Genomic DNA, 18356 nt, shown 5'->3' with positions numbered 1-18356 from the left:
CAATGATAATATCGACAATATCAGTAGCGACGATATCTGCAATCGGTAACGACATCGGTGCTCATGGTGAAACGACAACCCCCCCATAATGATTACACAAGGAAAGAGCCCGGGCCCTGGGGGCGCGGGTCATGGGTTCAGATCCCGGCTCGGCCGCTCGTCAGCTGGGTGACCGTGGGCGAGTCACTTCACTTCTCGGGGGCCTCAGTTCCCTCGACTGGCAAATGGGGATGAAGACCGGGAGCCCCACGGGGGACGACCTGACGACCTTGGGTCTCCCCCGGCCCTCAGAACGGGGCTCGGCACGTAGTAAGCGCTTCACAGATACCAACGTCATCATTATACGAGGAACGGCCGCGGCGCTCAGTACGGTGCCTGGCCCGGAACGGCGCTCGGCGCCTAGCGGGCGCTCAACCGACACCGTCACGGTCACGATAAGGGTTTGGGCCCATGCCCCGGTCATGAGAGTAACGACGCTCACGGCGAGAGCGAGAGATTAAGGAAGGTAGCTGTGAGGCGCGGACTCCGTGCCGAGCGCTGTGCTAAGCGCTCGGGGGGGGGGGCGGCGGGGATTCAAGGTCATCGGGTTCGTCCCCTCGAGGGGTTCGCGGTCTTCACCCCCATGCGACGGGAGGAGGAAACCGAGGCCCGGAGAAGGGCAGTGACCGGCCCGAGGTCACCCAGCTGACCGGGGCGCAGAGGGGATTCGAACCCGGGACCCGGGGCTCCCACGCCCGGCCTCTTTCCCCCTGAGCCGCGCCGCAACACGAATACGAAGAAATGGTAACGTCGGTATCTGTGAAGCGCTTCCTCTGTGCCGAGCCCTGGGCTAAGCGCTGGGGGAGGGCCGAGGTCATCGGGTGGTCCCGTCCCGTCCCCCGCCCCCCCCGCCGTGGGGCTCCCGGTCTTCATCCCCGTTGGACAGAGGAGGGAAACTGAGGCCCAGGGAAGGGACTGGCCCAAGGTCACCCAGCTGACCGGGGGCGGGGATTCGAACCCACGGCCTCGGACTCCCCAGCCCCGCGGCCGCTTCGAAATACTGGTATTTCATCCATTTATCTAGGTCAACGTCCCATTCCCGCTCTAGGCCGCCGGCTCGCCGCGGCCCGGGGACGTCGTGTCTCCTCGCGGTGGTGGCGGCCTCTCCCCGGCGCTCAGCACAGCGCTCCGCCCCCGGGCCGCGCTTAACAAATCCGGCCGGACCACCGGATCGACAGACGCGCCGGGGTAGGCGCTCGCTAGATACCGCTGGCGCGGCCCCCAACGCCTCCCCGGGGCTTCCGCGGCGGCGCCGTGCCTCGGCCCGGGTAAATATCATCTCGGGATCCTGGAGGTTTTCCAAGCGGGAAATGGGTTTTATCGGAATCATAAGTCTTCCCGGGCCAAATTCCCCCGCTCCCGGCGGCTCGTTTTACGGACGACGGCCGTCTGGGGAGATCTCTGCGCCGTGGGGGTCGTCTCTCCTGGGTGCGGGAGGCCGGGCCTGGGAGTCGGAGGGCCTGGGTTCGAATTCTCCGGCCGCCCCGTGTCTGCCGGGCGACCTCGGACGAGTCATTTCCCTCGCTTCGGGGAAGCGGCGCGGCCCGGCGGAAAGAGGCCGGGGCTGGGAGTGGGAGGAACTGGGTTCTGATTCTACGGCCGCCGCGTGTCTGCCGCGTGACCTTGGGTGAGCCATTTCACTGGTCTTCGAGAAGCGGCGCGGCCCGGCGGAAAGAGGCCGGGGCTGGGAGTGGGAGGAACTGGGTTCTGATTCTACGGCCGCCGCGTGTCTGCCGCGTGACCTCGGGTGAGCCATTTCACTGGTCTTCGAGAAGCGGCGCGGCCCGGCGGAAAGAGGCCGGGGCTGGGAGTCGGAGGAACTGGGTTCTAATTCTCCGGCCGCCGCGTGTCTGCCGGGCGACCTCGGACGAGTCATTTCCCTCGCTTCGGGGAAGCGGCGCGGCCCGGCGGAAAGAGGCCGGGGCTGGGAGTGGGAGGAACTGGGTTCTGATTCTCCGGCCGCCGCGTGTCTGCCGGGTGACCTCGGACGAGCCATTTCCCTCGTCTTAGAGAAGCGGGGCGGCCCGGCGGAAAGAGGCCGGGGCTGGGAGTCGGAGGAACTGGGTTCTAATTCTACGGCCGCCGCGTGTCTGCCGCGTGACCTTGGGCGAGCCATTTCACTGGTCTTCGAGAAGCAGCGCGGCCTAGGGGAAAGAGCCCGGGCCGGGAGGCAGGAGGACCTGGGTTCGAATGCCGGCTCGGCCGCGTGTCTGCCGGGCGACCTCGGACGAGTCATTTCCCTCGTCCTAGAGAAGCGGCGCGGCCCGGCGGAAAGAGGCCGGGGCTGGGAGTCGGAGGAACTGGGTTCTAATTCTCCGTCCGCCGCGTGTCTGCCGGGCGACCTCGGACGAGTCATTTCCCTCGCTTCGGGGAAGCGGCGCGGCCCGGCGGAAAGAGGATGGGCCTGGGGGTCGGAGGTCCTGGGTTCTAATTCTCCGTCCGCCGCGTGTCTGCCGGGCGACCTCGGACGAGTCATTTCCCTCGTCTTAGAGAAGCGGGGCGGCCCGGCGGAAAGAGGCTGGGCCTGGGAGGACCTGGGTTCTAATTCCAGTCTAGTCCGCTGGGTGACCTTGGGGCGAGTCACTTCCCTTCCTCTTAGGGAAGCGGGGCGGCCCGGCGGAGAGAGGCCGGGCCTGGGCCTCGCGAGGACCTGGGTTCTAATCCCGGCTCGGCCGCCTGTCTGCCGGGCGACCTGGGGCGAGTCATCTTACTGGTTTTGGAGAAGCGGGGGGGGGGGCCTAGCGGGTAGCACAACCTCCCCCCCGAAACACAAACCCCCCCCCCCAAACACACACGCACACGCCGAGTCGTCCATTCCAAGCGCTTAGTCCAGTGCTCGGCACCGAGTGGGCGCTCAGTAAGTACGATGGATCGAATGAACGGATGGATGGAGAGCAGACACCCAAACTCATCCACGCGCAGTTAGCGCCCACTCCTCCCCCAAATATACGATGTGCACCACCTAGCACACCCCTAATCGCCCCCCCCCCCCCGCAACACACGTACATGCCCCGGCCCTCACGCGTGTACGCACGCAAGCGCACACGCGTGCGCCCAGAGATGTGGCGAGAGGGCACACAACCCCACACAGGCGGCCTGTGTCGCTCTCCCGCGTACGCAATCTGCACACCCAGCACACCCATCATCCACACACAGCCGTACACGCACATTCGTGCACACGCGCGCGTGTGCAAACCGCTCCCCCCCCCCCATCTAGCTCTCTCTAGAAGCCCAATGTCACTCTGCTGATAATTCGAGCCTTTTAAAATTTCATTTAATTTTTTTGGGGGGGGTTGTCTTGGGGTGCAGGGAGAAGTTGGGGTTCTGGGGAGAAGGGTTGTGGGTTCAGGGGTTTTTTGGGGGAGGGAAAAGAGGTTTTGGGGGGGTCGGGGGGGAGAAAAGGTGGGGGTGGGGAGGTTGGGGGTCCGGGAGGGGGAATGGGGGGTGAGGGGGGAGAATTTGGGGTTCGAGTGGGGAAAAATTAGGGGGTCCAGGAGGGGGAGGAAGCGTGGGGGCGATGGGGAGAATTTGGGGGTCCGGGGGCGAGAGGAGAGAGGATTGGGGTGGTTCTGGGAGGGGAGAAGTGGGGGTGGGAGGATTTGGGGGCCCGGGAGGGAGAATGGGGGGGATGAGGGGGGGCAATTTGGGGGGCCTGGGGGGAAGAGGTTGGGGGTCCGGGAGGAAGAAGAGGGGGTGAGGGGGCAGCATTTGGGGGTCCTGGGGAAGGGGGGAGAAATGAGGGGTCCGGCAGGGAGAAGTGGGGAGGGGGATGGGATGGGGGAGGGTTTGGGGGGTCTGGGAGGGAGAGGTGGGAGGTGACGGGGAGGATTTCGGGGTCCGAAGGGGAAAACTGGGGGGGGGGGTCCAAGAGGAAGAAGGGGGGGATGATGGGGGAGAGGTTGGGGGTCCGGGAAGAAGAAGTGTGGGGGGGGGGAGTGGGGGAAAATTTGGGGGTCTGGGGGGGAGAAGTGGGGGTGGGGGGGAGGATTGGGGGAGTCCGGGGGGAAAATGGGGGGGTTCAGGGGGAAGAAGGAGGAGGGGTTGATGGGGGAGAATCTGGAGGTCGTGGGGGGCAGAAGTGGGGGGGGGATAGGGGAGGGGGCGGGGGGAGGGGAAACATTGGGGGGGGACTTGAGGGGAAGGGGTGATAGGGGAAGGGCATTATTAGGGGGAGGGGGTGATGGGGGAGGGGCTAGATCGGGGGGAGGGGCATCCCGGGGGGGCATTGATGGGGGGGGGAGGGGCGGTGGGCGGTTTGGGGGGGGGCGGGGTCTGGGCTGGTGCGGGTTTATTAGCGGGGCGCGGTAGAGCCGGGGACAGAGACAGACCCCGACCCGCGCCGAGACCCTCGGACACCAGCCCGGACCCCCGCAGACACCCCGGCAGACACCCCCGCGGAGACCCTCAGAGACCCTCCGGACCCCCGCGGAGACCCTCAGAGACCCTCCGGACCACCCCCGGAGACATTCAGAGACCCTCCGGACCACCCCCGGAGACATTCAGAGACCCTCCGGACCCCCGCAGAGACCCTCAGAGACCCTCGGGACCCCCGCAGAGACATTCAGAGACCCTCCGGACCCCCGCAGAGACATTCAGAGCCCCTCCGGCCCCCCCCAGAGACCCTCCAGAGACCGTCCGAGACCCTCCGAGCCGGCGGGAGCCCCCCAGAGAGCCCCCTCCCTCCCTCCCTCCCTCCCTTCCCCCCCCCCCGCCCGCGCGATGAGGGCAGGGGGGGCGTTTGGAGCGTTTCTTGCAGGGTTGGGGCTGCTGAGCTGCTACAGCGCGGCCGGACACGGTCAGTGGGGGCCCGGGTGGGGGGGGGGGCGGGGGGAGGGGACCCCCCCACGATCACACCCACAATCATCTCGCAACCTCCCTCGATGACAATGACACACACACAAGGCATCACACAGGCCCGGGGGGCGGGGGGGGGGGGGGGGAGGGGGCGGGCCGGTGTGGCCGCCACCCTGGGCTGACCAGTGTGGCCACCCAGGTGATCCCCAGCGCGATGCCGAGGGTGCGGAGGGGGGGGGGGCTGAGCGGGGAGACAACCAGGGTGACAAGCAGCGGGATAGCCGGGGGGATAACGAGCGTGCTAAGCGCCCTGCTGACCGGGGTGAACGACCAGTGTGCTGACCACTGCGCTGACCGGCGAGACGGACTAGCGAGATGAGCAGTGTGCTAATCAGCGTGCTGACCAGTGAGACGACGAGTGAGATGAGCAGTGTGACAAGCAGTGTGCTGACCAGTGAGACGACGAGTGAGATGAGCAGTGTGACAAGCAGTGTGCTGACCAGTGAGCCGACGAGTGAGATGAGCAGTGTGCTAATCAGTGTGCTGACCAGTGAGACGACGAGTGAGATGAGCAGTGTGACAAGCAGTGTGCTGACCAGTGAGACGACGAGTGAGATGAGCAGTGTGACAAGCAGTGTGCTGACCAGTGAGACGACGAGTGAGATGAGCAGTGTGACAAGCAGTGTGGAAACCAGTGAGACGACGAGGGAGATGAGCAGTGTGACAAGCAGTGTGCTGACCAGTGAGACGACTAGTGAGATGAGCAGTGTGACAAGCAGTGTGGAAACCAGTGAGCCGACGAGTGAGATGAGCAGTGTGCTAATCAGCGTGCTGACCAGTGAGCCGACGAGCGAGATGAGCAGTGGGACAAGCAGTGTGGAGACCAGTGTGCTGACCAGTGAGACGACTAGTGAGATAACCGGTGTGACAAGCAGCGCGCCGATCACCGTGCTCACTCGTGAGACCGCCAGTGTGACAAGCAGCGTGCTGATCAGTGTGCTGACCAGTGAGACGGCTAGTGAGATGACCGGCGTGACAAGCAGTGTGCTCATCAGCGAGACGACTAGTGAGAGGACCGATGTGACAAGCGGTGGGTTAACCAGTGAGACGACTAGTGAGATGAACGGTGTGGCGAGCAGTGTGAAGACCAGCCTGCTGACCGGTGAGACGACGAGTGAGACAAGCAGGGTGCTGACCAGTGGGCTGACCGGTGAGACCAGTGAGCTGACCGGTGTGACCGACAGTGTGCTAACCAGTGTGCTAATCGGTGAGACGACTAGTGAGAGGACCGGTGTGACAGGCAGTGTGCTAGCGCCTTCCTTTCCTTTCCTTTCCTTTCCTTTCCTTTCCTTTCCTTTCCTTTCCTTTCCTTTCCTTTCCTTTCCTTTCCTTTCCTTTCCTTTCCTTTCCTTTCCTTTCCTTTCCTTTCCTTTCCTTTCCTTTCCTTTCTTTCCTTTCCTTTCCTTCCTTTCCTTTCCTTCCTTTCCTTTCCTTTCCTTTCCTTTCCTTTCCTTTCCTTTCCTTTCCTTTCCTTTCCTTTCCTTTCCTTTCCTTTCCTTTCCTTTCCTTTCCTTTCCTTTCCTTTCCTTTCCTTTCCTACCCTTTCCTACCCTTTCCTACCCTTTCCTACCCTTCCCTACCCTTCCCTTCCCTTCCCTTCCCTTCCTTCCCTTCCCTTCCCTTCCCTTCCCTTCCCTTCCCTTCCCTTCCCTTCCCTTCCCTTCCCTTCCCTTCCCTTCCCTTCCCTTCCCTTCCCTTCCCTTCCCTTCCCTTCCCTTCCCTTCCCTTCCCTTCCCTTCCCTTCCCTTCCCTTCCCTTCCCTTCCCTTCCTCCGTGTGCAGAGCACTGGACTAAGCGCTGGGGAGAGGGCGATAGTGCAACAGACCTGCTCACCACGGTGTGACAGCCAGGGTGACCTCGACTGTGTGTGAGTGTGTTAGTGCGGGGGGGGGTGGGGTGGGGGGGGGGAGACACAGCGAGGGGGAGTGTGAGAGCGAGCGCGTTTGACAGTGTGAGAGCCAGGTGCCAGGCGGAGTCTGAGCAAGTGTGAGGGGGCGACGGCGTGTGCGAGAGGGCGAGCGTGTCAGGGGGAGTGTGAGAGTGGGAACGAACGAGAGCGTGAGCGTGAGTGGGGGAGTGTGATGATGTGTCCGTACGAGTGGGAGTGGGGGACAGCGTGACTGGATGAGAGTGGGAGGGTGAGGACGGGCGAGAGCGTGAGTGTGAATGGGAGAGTGGGAGGGGGTGAGTGTGAGAAGGGGAGTGTGCGTGTGTGAACATGTGAGCGTACGAGAGTGTGAGTGTGCGACCGTGTGAGAATGGGAGTGTGTGAGTGAGTGGGGGGGAGGGGGAGGGTGCGACCCTGTGAAAAGGTGAGTGTGAGTGAGTGGGGGGTGGATGTGAGCGTGAGTGGGTGACGGTGAGAAGGCGTGCGTGTGTGAGGAGGTGAGTGTGAGTGGGTGACAGTGGGGGAACGGGCGCGCGCGAGTGAGTGTGTGAGAATGTGGCGGCGTGAGAGGATGAGTGTGAGCGGGTGAGAATGGGAGGGCGAGTGGGAGCGGAGGTGAACGGAGGAGTGGGAGCGGGAGTGGGAGAGTGAGAGCGGGAGTGGGCGTGAGGCGGCGAGAATGTGCGTGTGAGCGGGTGAGTGCGAGTGGGAGCGAGTGAGGATGGGACTGGATGGGAAGGGGAGTGTGAGTGCGTGAGAATGGGAGCGCGAGTGTGAGAGTAGGTGAAGGGGGGAGAGGGAGCGGGAGGGCGAGAGTGTGCGTTAGCGTGGGAGTGCGGGAGGGTGACAGTGTGACAACGCGAGCGTGCGAGCGTGTGACAGTGCGACCGGAGGAGAGTATGAGTGTGAGTGGGTGAGAATGGGGGAGTGGGAGCGGGAGAGTGTGGGTCAGCGTGGGAGTGTGTGTGTGTATGAGTGTGAGTGGGTGAGAATGGAGGAGTGGGAGCGGGAGAGTGTGGGTCAGCGTGGGAGTGTGTGTGTATGAGTGTGAGTGGGTGAGAATGGAGGAGTGGGAGCGGGAGAGTGTGGGTCAGCGTGGGAGGCTGGGAGAACGTGAGGGTGACAGTGTGGCAACGCGAGCGTGCGAGCGTGTGACAATGCGACCGGAGGAGAGTATGAGTGTGAGTGGGTGAGAATGGGGGAGTGGGAGTGGGAGAGTGTGGGTTAGCGTGGGAGTGTGTGTGTGTGTGTGTGTGTGTGTGTGTGAGGCTGTGAGCGGGAGAGAATGCGACTGGATGAGAGGGTGAGGGTGAGGGTGAGTGCGGGGCAATGTGAGGGCGAGTGTGAGTGCGTGTGTGCGCGTGTGTGTGTGAGAGGGAGGGGGGGAGAGGGGGAGTGGGGGAGGGCGAGTGTGAGAGCCGGTCGCCTTTCCTCCCCCTGTCCCTTTCCAGCCATCCCCCTGTTGGGGGGGAGGGTGTTTTGGGGGGACCCACCGATCGATCGATCGATCGATCGATCGATCGATCGCTGGGCGGACGGATGACCGGCGTCACCGGTGGGGGGTGGGGGGGAGAAATGGGGGAAACTGAGGCAGGAGATCCAGCCCCTCCGCCCCCCCCCCCATCCTACGTATCGACCGCCTAATGTTACTAACAGAGTTGGCATTTGCGAAGCGCCTACTCCGTGCCGAGCTCCCTCACCGTCTCCACCCCCATTTGCCAGAGGAGGAAACTGAGGCCCAGAGAGGGGAGGTGACTGGCCCAAGGTCACCCAGCCGACGAGGGGCGGGGGGCGGCATTCGAACCCACCACCTCGGACTCCCCGGCTCGGGCACGCGGAGGCACCCTGCCTCCGCAGAGCGCTGTGCTGAGCGCCGGGGAGAGTCCACTACAGTATCGAACGGCCCGAGCCGCCGGTCTAGAGGGGAGAGGCGGGTGTTAAAATCCGGCGGTGGGATGGACCGAGCGCTTCCCGAGGGCCGAGCACCGTGCTGAGCGCTCGACCCCCCCCCCCCCCCCCCGCCCCGGGCCCCAGGCCCCCGGCCCCAGACCCCGCCCCGGTAATAAGCCCCGGGCACTGTAATGAACGTTGCGGGAGAAGCGCTGCAATCGGGAGGATTAAGAGCGGTGACGGAGGCGCTGGTTTAGACGCCTATTTGGGGCCAAGCACTGAACCGGGCGCTGGGGGAGCCGCGATGCTATCGTGATGATTGATAGCGGAGGTGGGGGCACTCGCTGAGCGCCTCCTCCGGGCCGGGCGCTGTACTGAGCGCTGGGAGGAGATGCGAGGCTATAGAGGGGAGACGGAGGTACTTCTTGGACGCCTCTTCTGGGCCCAGCACTGTACTGAGCGCTGGGGGAGATGCCACGCCGTCATCGTGATGATGAATGGTGGAGAGGGAGGTACCTCTTAGGCGCCTCTTCTGGGCCCAGCGCCGTACTAAGCGCTGGGGGAAATGCCACGCCACCATCGTGATGATGAATAGGGGGGAGGGAGGTACCTCTTAGGCGCCTCTTCTGGGCCCAGCGCCGTACTAAGCGCTGAGAGGAGATGCTGCGATACTGTGATGTTTCAAAGTGAAGCTGGAGGACCTTATTAGGCGCCTCTTCTCGGCCCAGCACCGTACTAAGCGCTGGGGGAAATGCGGCGCGACCGTCACGATGATGAAGAGGGTCCTTATCAGGCGCCACTTTTGGGCCGAGCGCTGTACTAAGCGCTGGGGGAATGGCAGTGCGTCGTGATGATTGAAAGTGGCGGGGGGGGGGGCGGCACTGGCTAAGCGCCTCTCCCGGGCCAAGCACTGTACTGAGCGCTGGGAGGAGACGCATTATCGTTATTATTGATAATTCCACTACTACTAATCTCGGTAATTGCTAAGGGCTTAGTAGGTAACGGGCCCCGTAAATTCAGTCGCACTTATTGAGCGCCGACCGGGTGCAGAACGCCGTAGTAAGCGCTTAGTACAGGGGGGAGGAGGAGGGAGGGTCTCTGGGCCGAGAACTGGGCCGGCCCCGCTCCCCGGCCACATGGTTTAAAGGAGGTGCGAATGAGGAACGTCCGGAGTTTTCCCTCCGAATTTCCAAGCCAGCTCCCCGAGGGAGGGAACCGGGGTGGGAAAACTGGGCCGAGGCTCAGAAATCCCGGGAGACGGAGACAGAGACGGGGGAGAGACAGGGAGAGAGAGACAGAGAGACAGAGAGAGACAGAGAGACGGAGAGGGAGAAAGAGAGAGACAGGGAGAGACAGAGAGGGACAGAGAGGGAGAAAGAGACTCCGAGAGAGGGAGACAGAGAGAGACAGAGACAGGGAGAGACAGGGAGAGATAGGGAGAGGGGAGAGAGACACAGACAGAGAGACAGAGAGAGAGAGAGAGAGGGAGAAAGAGAGACAGAGAGAGAGGGAGACAGAGACAGGGAGACGGAGAGACAGGGAGACAGAGACAGAGAGAGGAGAGAGAGACAGAGAGGGAGAAAGAGAGACAGGGAGAGACAGAGACAGAGAGAGAGGAGAGAGACACAGAGAGAGGGACAGAGAGGGAGAAAGAGACTCAGAGAGAGGGAGACAGAGAGAGGGGGAAAGAGAGAGACAGAGAGAGACAGAGACAGGGAGAGATAGGGAGAGGGGAGAGAGACACAGACAGAGAGACAGAGAGAGAGAGAGGGAGAAAGAGAGACAGAGAGAGAGGGAGACAGAGAGAGGGAGACGGAGAGACAGGGAGAGAGAGACAGAGAGGGAGAAAGAGAGACAGCGAGAGAGAGAGAGACAGAGAGACGGAGAGGGAGAAAGAGAGAGACAGGGAGAGAGAGAGAGACAGAGAGAGAGGAGAGAGACAGAGAGAGAGGGACAGAGAGAGGGGAGAGAGACAGAGAGGGAGAAAGACTCAGAGAGAGGGAGACAGAGAGAGGGAGAAAGAGAGAGACAGAGACAGACAGGAAGAGACAGAGACACAGAGAGAAGGAGAGAGACAGAGACAGAGAGGGGCAGATAGGGAGAAAGAGAGACTCAGAGAGAGGGAGGGCGACAGGGAGAGGGAGAAAGAGAGGGGCAGATTGGGAGACAGAGAGAGGGGAGAGAGACAGAGAGGGAGAAAGAGAGAGACAGAGAGACAGGGAGAGAGACAGAGAGAGAGGGAGTCCGAGAGAGGGAGAAAGAGACAGGGACAGAGAGACAGAGAGAGACAGAGAGAGAGGGACAGAGAGGGAGAAAGAGAGACACAGAGAGAGAGAAAGAGAGAGACAGGGAGAGAGGGGAGAGAGACAGAGAGAGAGGGAGACAGAGAGATGGAGGTAGAGAGACACAGAGAGAGGGAGAGAGGGAGACAGAGAGATGGAGGGAGGGAAAGAGAGACAGGGAGAGGGAGGGAGAGGGAGACGGGGAGAGACAGAGGGAGAGGAGAGAGACGGAGGGAGAGATAGAGAGAGACAGAGAGGAAGAGGAGAGAGACAGAGAGATAGAGAGGGAAAGAGACAGAGAAAGAGGGAGAAAGAGAGATGGAGGGAGAGAAAGGGAGACAGAGACAGAGAGAGAGAGACAGAGAGGGACGGAGAGGGAGAAAGAGAGACACAGAGAGAGGGAGAAAGAGACACAGAGAGAGACAGGGACAGAGAGACAGAGACAGAGAGAAAGAGAGACCCAGAGAGAGGGAGGGAGACAGAGAAAGGGGAGAGAGGGAGAAAGAGAGAGACATAGAGGGGGGAGAGAGACGGAGAGAGACAGAGACGGAGAGGAGAGAGAGGGAGGGAGACAGAGAGAGACAGAGGGGGAGAGAGAGACAGAGACAGAGGGGGAAAGAGAGAGATGGAGGGAGAGGGGAGAGGGAGAGACAGAAAGAGCGGGAGGGAGAGAGACGGAGAAAGAGACAGAGGAGACAGAGAAGAGAGAGATGGAGGAGAGAGAGAGACAGAGACAGAGAGGGAGGGAGGGAGGGGAGAGACAGAGAAGAGAGATAGAGAGGAGAGAGAAACAGAGACACAGAGAGGGGACAGAGAGACAGAGAAGAGAGAGAGACCGAGGGAGAGAGAGACCGAGACAGAGAGACAGAGACAGAGACGAGAGAGAGAGAGAGAGAGTCAGGGAGAGGAAAAGCATTTATGATTGAGTGGCTGACTTGTCCAGCGCTTACTCTGTGCAGAGCACTGTGCTAAGCAGACTGAGGCCCAGAGAAGGGAAGCGACTTCCCCTGGGTCACCCAGCAGAGCAGGGATTCGAACCCAGGACCTGTGACTCCCAGGCCCGGGCTCTTTCCGGCGAGCCGCGCTGCCTCGTCCCTGGCAGCTCTAAATATCCATCCGTCAGTGGTGTCTGTTGGGCATTCACTATGTGCAGAGCGCTGAGCTAAGTGCTGGGGGGCGTCCAGCACAACAGTAAGCCGACGCATTCCCTCCCCACAACGAGCTGACAGGCTAGGACACTGTGCTAAGCGCTCGGGCGGGGACAAAACAGGGGAATGAGCGTATTCCCATCCGTCAGTGGTATTTACTGAACGCTTATTAGGTGCAGAGCGCCGTACTGAGCGCCTGGGAGGCCAAAGAACGGAATGAACGGCCACGATCCTCGTCCACAACGACCCGTTGGTCAAGAGGGGGAGACTGACGGCCAAATCACTCCATCGGGGGGATGTATTGAACGCTTCATAGGTGCGGTGCACTGTACTGAACGCTTGGGAGAGTCCGATACAACGGAATTAACGGCCACCTTCCCCGCCCACAACGAGCTGACGGGTCCAGAGGGGGAGGCAGACGTGGAAATCGTGTGCGGAGCAAGCACTGTGCTGAGCGCTTGGGAGAGTCCGGTACAGCGGAATTAACGGACACAGCCCCCGCCCACTACGAGCCGACACCCCAGAGGGGGAGACGGACTTGAAAATCGATCGATCGGTGGTATGTATTGAGCGCCTACTGAGTGCAGAGCACTGTGCTGAGCGCTTGGGAGAGTCCGGTACGGCGGAATTCACGGACACAGCCCCCGCCCACAACGAACCGCAGGTCTGGAAGGGGAGACGGGCATGAAGATCGATCAATTCTGGTAGTTAGTGAGTGCTTACCGTGTGCGGAGCACTGTGCTGAGCGCTTGGGAGAGTCCAGTATATCCGAATTAAGGAGAGGCGGTCCTGAATCAATCAGTGGCCTGGACTGAGTGCTGTGCGAAGCGCTGGGGAGAGAACGAATCAACGGAATTAACGGACACGCTCCCAGCTAACGGTCTGGGGGGGGGGGGGGGGAGACAGACGTGAAAATCCATCCATCAGTGGTATGTACTGAGCGCCTACTGTGTGCAGAGCACTGCGCTGAGCGCCTGGGCGAGAACAAGCGCTTGGAGGTATTTATTGAGCGCCTACCGTGAGCCGAGCCCCGCGCCGAGCGCTGGGGAGAGGACGGAACCACGGATTTTCCGGACAGACTTGCAAATCGGTTATTCAAGGGTATGTAGTGAGCGCTCCCTGTGTGCAGAGCACTGTGCTAAGCGCTGGGGAGAGAAGAAGAGGACGGAATGAACGGACACCTCCCCTGACGGTCTAGAGGGGGGAGGCCGAGATGAAAATCAATTATTCAAGGCTGTGTATTGAGCGCTTACTGTGTGCGGAGCATATTGAGCGCCCACTGTGTGCGGAGCACTGTGCCAAGCGCTGGGGAGAGGACGAAAGAACGGAATTAACGGACACGTTCCCTGCCCACAACGAGCGCAAGAGGGGAGGAGACAGACGTGAAATTCCATCCATCAGCGGTATGTACTGAGCGCTTACCGTGTGCAGAGCACTGTGCTAAGCGGCTGGGAGAGAGCAAGGGCTTGGTGGTATTTATTGAGCGCCTACCGCGCGCCGAGCGCTGGGGAGCGAAGAAAAGAGCGGAATTAACGGACAGGTTCCCCGCCCATAACGAGCTGACGGTCTAGAAGCGGGGAGACCGAAATGAAAATCCATCCATTCATGGTGCTTACTGAGCGCTTCCCGCGTGCAGAGCACTGTGCTGAGCGTTTGGGGGAGTCCAATACAGCAGAAGTAGGAGGCCAGTTCCCAGCTCCCAAGGAGCTGACGTCGAAACGTACGTTTCCCAAGGCGCCTCGGAGTCGATTTTGCAGATTTTTTTTCCCCCTCGTCTGGATAATCAGACAATCCAAGAAGCGGGGCGGCCCGGGTCCTGGGTCCTGGGTCCTGGGTTCGAATCCCGGCTCCGCCGCCCCTCGCCTGCTGCGGGACCTTGGGTGAGTCGTTTCCCTGCCTCCGGGCCTCAGTTTCCTCCTCTGGAAAATGGGGATGGAGGCGGGGAGCCCCCCCCCCCGGGGGACAGGGGATCGGCTTGTGTCCAGCCCAGCGCTTAGAACAGGGTCTGGCACGTCATTCATTCAGTCAGTCATCCCGTCGTATTTACTGAGCGCTTACTGAGTGCAGAGCACCGTACCGAGCGCTTGGAAAGTGCACTTGGGCAACAGTGAGAGAGACGAGAAAGATAAAGGGGGGCGGTGAAAGAGAGAGGGGAGAGAAGATGGAGAGAGACAGATGGTGAAAGAGATAGGAGAGAGAAGAGAGATGGAGAGAGACAGAGAGGAGAGAGACGGTGAGAGAGGAGAGAGACAAAGAGAGATGGAGAGAGATGCAGAGAGGTGGAAAGGAGAGACACAGAGAGGGGAGAGACACAGAGAGGAGAGAGACAAGGAGGAGAGAGACGGGTGAGAGAGAGGGAGAGGAGGAGAGAGATGGAGAGAGAGGGAAAGAGACAGAGAGAGGAGAGAGACAAAGAGGAGGGAGTCAGAGAGGAGAGAGACGGTGAGAGAGGAGAGAGACAAAGAGAGAAGAGAGATGGAGAGAGATGCAGAGAGTTGGAAAGAGAGAGACAGAGAGAGGAGAGAGACAAGGAGGAGAGAGACGGGTGAGAGAGAAAGGAGAGAGAAGAAGGAGAGACACAAAGAGAGAAGAGAGACGGGGGGAGAGATGGAGAGAGATGAAAAGAGACAGAGAGAGGAGAGAGACAAGGAGGAGAGAGATGGGTGAGAGAGAGAGACAAAGGGAGAAGAGAGATGCAGAGACATGGAAAGAGAGACAGAGGGAGGAGAGAGACAAAGAGAAGAGAGACGGGTGAGAGAGAGAGGAGAGAGAAGATGGAGAGAGACAAGAGAGACAGAGAGGGGGGGAAAGAGACGGAGAGAGATGCAGAGAGATGGAAAGAGACAGACAGAGAGAGGAGAGAGACAAAGAGAAGAGAGATGGGTGAAAGAGAGAGGAGCGAGAAGATGGAGAGAGACAGAGAGAGACAAAGAGAGAAGAGAGATGGAGGGGGGAAGAGATAGGAGAGAGAGGGAGAGAGACGGGTGAAAGAGAGAGGAGAGAGAAGATGGAGAGAGACAGAGAGAAGAGAGATGGGGAAAGAGATAGGGGAGAGATGCAGAGAGATGGAGAGAGACAGGTGAAAGAGAGAGGAGAGAGAAGATGGAGAGAGACAGAGACAAAGAGAGAAGAGAGATGGAGAGAGGAGAGAAACAGAGAGGAGAGAGACGGTGAGAGAGGAGAGAGACAAAGAGAGAAGAGAGATGCAGAGAGAGACAGAGAGGGGAGAGAGACAAAGAGGAGAGACGGGTGAGAGAGAGAGAGAAGAGAGAAGATGGAGAGAGACAAAGAGAGAAGAGCGGAGGAGAGAGACAGAGAGGAGAGAGACGGAGAGAGAGGAGAGAGACAAAGAGAGAAGAGAGATGCAGAGAGATGGGTGAAAGAGATAGGAGAGAGAAGAGAGATGCAGAGAGATGCAGAGAGATGGAAAGAGAGAGACAGAGAGAGGAGAGAGACAAGGAGGAGAGAGACGGGTGAGAGAGAGAGGAGAGAGAAGATGGAGAGAGAAGAGAGACGGAGAGAGGGGGGGAAAGAGACGGAGAGAGATGGAGAGAGATGGAAAGAGACAGACAGAGAGAGGAGAGAGACAAAGAGAAGAGAGATGGGTGAAAGAGAGAGGAGCGAGAAGATGGAGAGAGACAGAGAGAGACAAAGAGAGAAGAGAGATGGAGGGGGGAAGAGATAGGAGAGAGATGGAGAGAGACGGGTGAAAGAGAGAGGAGAGAGAAGACGGAGAGAGATGCAGAGAGATGGAGAGAGACGGACAGGGGAGAGAAGGGTGAAAGAGAGAGGAGAGAGAAGATGGAGAGAGACAGAGAGAGAAAAGAGATGGAGAGGGGGAGGAAAGAGATAAGAGAGAGATGGAGAGAGACGGGTGAAAGAGAGAGGAGAGAGAAGATGGAGAGAGACGGAGAGAGGAGAGAGAGAGAAGAGAGACGGAGAGAGAGGAGTGGAAGAGATGGAGAGAGAAGACGGAGAGAGATGGAAAGAGGAGAGAGACAGAGAGAGGGGGTGAAAGAGACAGGAGAGAGAAGACGGAGAGAGAGGGAGAGAGAAGGGTGAAAGAGATGGAGAGAGAAGAGAGATGGAGAGAGGAAAGAGACGGAGAGGAGAGAGACGGGTGAGAAAGATGAGAAAAGAGAGATGGAGAGAGAGGAAAGAGGAGAGAGACAAAGAGGAGAGAGATAGAGAGATGGGGTGAAAGAGATAGGAGAGAGAAGATGGAGAGATTTGCAGAGAGAAGAGAGACAGAGAGAGGGGAGACAAAGAGGGGTAAGAGAGAAGAAAGAGAGAAGACGGAGAGAGATGGAGAGAGACAGAGAGACGGAGGAGAAGGACAAAGAGGAGAGAGGGGGTGAAAGAGATGGAGAAAGAAGATGGAGAGAGATGGAGCGAGACAGAGGGGAGAGAAAGAGATAGGAGAGAGAAGGGAGATGGAGAGAGAGGAAAGAGGAGAGAGACAAAGAGAGGAGAGAGAGGGTGAGATAGGAGAGAGAAGATGGAGAGAGCAGAGAGACAGAGAGAGGAGAGAAGACGGAGAGAGATGGAGAGAGATGGAGGGAGGAGAGAGACAAAGAGGAGAGAGGGGGGTGAAAGAGAGAGGAGAGAGATCGAGAGAGACAAAGAGGAGAGACGGGGTGAAAGAGATAAGAGAAGAGAGATAGAGAAGAAAGAGGAGAGAGACAAAGAGGAGAGAGATGGAGAGAGAAGGGTGAGGTAGGAGAGAGACGACGGAGAGAGATGGAGAGAGCAGAGAGAGGAGAGAGACACAGAGGAGAGAGACGGGTGAAAGAGACAGGAGAGAGAAGGTGCAGAGAGATGGAGGCGAGAGACAGAGAGAGAGAGGAGAAAGACAAAGAGGAGAGAGCGGGGTGAAAGAGAGAGGAGAGCGATGGAGAGACAGACGGAGACACAGAGGGAGGAGAAAGACGGAGAGAGGAGAGAGACAAAGAGGAGTGAGAGAGAGAGGAGAGAGAAGAGAGAGATGGAGAGAGACAGAGGGGGAGAGAGAGGGGCGAAAGAGAGAGGGGAGAGAAGATGGAGAGAGATGGAGAGCGAGGAAAGAGGAGAGATCTATCTATCCACCCATCCATCCACTCATCCGTCTATCCATCCCTCCATCCCCCATCCTTCCCTCCCTCCCTCCCTCCCTCCCTCCCTCCCTCCCTCCCTCCCTCCCTCCCTCCATCCACCTACCTCTATCTATCTATCTATCTATCTATCTATCTATCTATCTATCTATCTATCTATCAATCTAATCTATCTCCGTCCATCTCTCCATTCATCCATCTATCTCTCTATCTCTCCATCTCCCCATCTCCCCACCTATCTACCAACCCATCTACTTGTCTATATCAGGTAGCACATCTACCCGCCCATCCCTCCATCTATCTATTGATTCATCTCTCCATCCATCTCTCCGTCTATTTATTCGTCTCTCCATCCATCTCTCCGTCCATCCATCCGTCTCTCTATCATCTATCTCTCTATCTCTCCATCTCCCCATCTCTCCATCTCTCCATCGATCCACTCGTCTATATCGAGCGATACGTCTATCCACCGACCCACCTCTCCGTCCGTCTACCGATTCATCTCTCCATCCATCCGTCTATCTCTCTGTCATCTGTCTCGCCATCTCTCCACCTCCCCGTCTCTCCGTCGACCTGTCGATCGATCTCCTTGTCTACATCAGGCGACACATCTCTCCACTCATCCCTCCATCTATTTACCCATCTCTCCATCCAGCTCCCCGTCTCTCCATCCATCTCTCCATTCATCCGTCCCTCTCTCGATCAACTGTCTCTCTCTCCATCTCCCCACCCCTCCATCTGTCGATCGACCGATCGGCTTGTCGATATCAAGTAACGCATCTCTCCCACCATCCCTTCATCTATTCATTCGTCTCTCCATCCATCCGTCTCTCCGGCCCTCTACTTCTCCACCTCGCCGTCGACCCCTCGATCGATCCACTCGTCTTCATCCATCACCGCCTCTATACCCACCCATCCATCCACCTCCGTCGCCGAACGGCCCCTTCCGAGCGCTCGGCCCGGTGCCCCGCACGCGGCGAGCGCTCCGTGAATACGACTCGACGGATGACCGACGGTCCCTCTCTCCGTCCGTCGACCTCTCCACCCGTCGATCTCCAGAGAAGCAGCGAGGCTCAGTGGCAGGAGCCCGGGCTGGGGAGTCCGAGGTCAGGGGTTCGAATCCCGGCTCCGCCCCTTGTCAGCCGGGTGACCGTGGGCGAGTCAC

At 59.6% G+C, this 18356-nt stretch overlaps 1 protein-coding gene across 1 annotated transcript in view; it reads left to right on the top strand.

Moving 5' to 3' along the window:
• The first annotated feature begins 5208 nt into the window (after nucleotides 1-5208).
• Nucleotides 5209-18356, top strand: part of LOC114807888 — a 42631-nt gene continuing 29483 nt past the window's right edge. Inside the window, exon 1 of the mRNA XM_039910761.1 lies at nucleotides 5209-6100. Within this exon, the coding sequence (XP_039766695.1) occupies nucleotides 5209-6100 (892 nt within the window). The remainder of the gene's footprint in view (nucleotides 6101-18356) is intronic.

This window comes from Ornithorhynchus anatinus, chromosome X5 (assembly GCF_004115215.2).
Source record: "Ornithorhynchus anatinus isolate Pmale09 chromosome X5, mOrnAna1.pri.v4, whole genome shotgun sequence".
NCBI classification, from domain to species: Eukaryota; Metazoa; Chordata; class Mammalia; order Monotremata; family Ornithorhynchidae; genus Ornithorhynchus; species Ornithorhynchus anatinus.
Note: the sequence above shows the minus strand (reverse complement) of the source record. Positions and strands in the feature narration are given on the sequence as shown.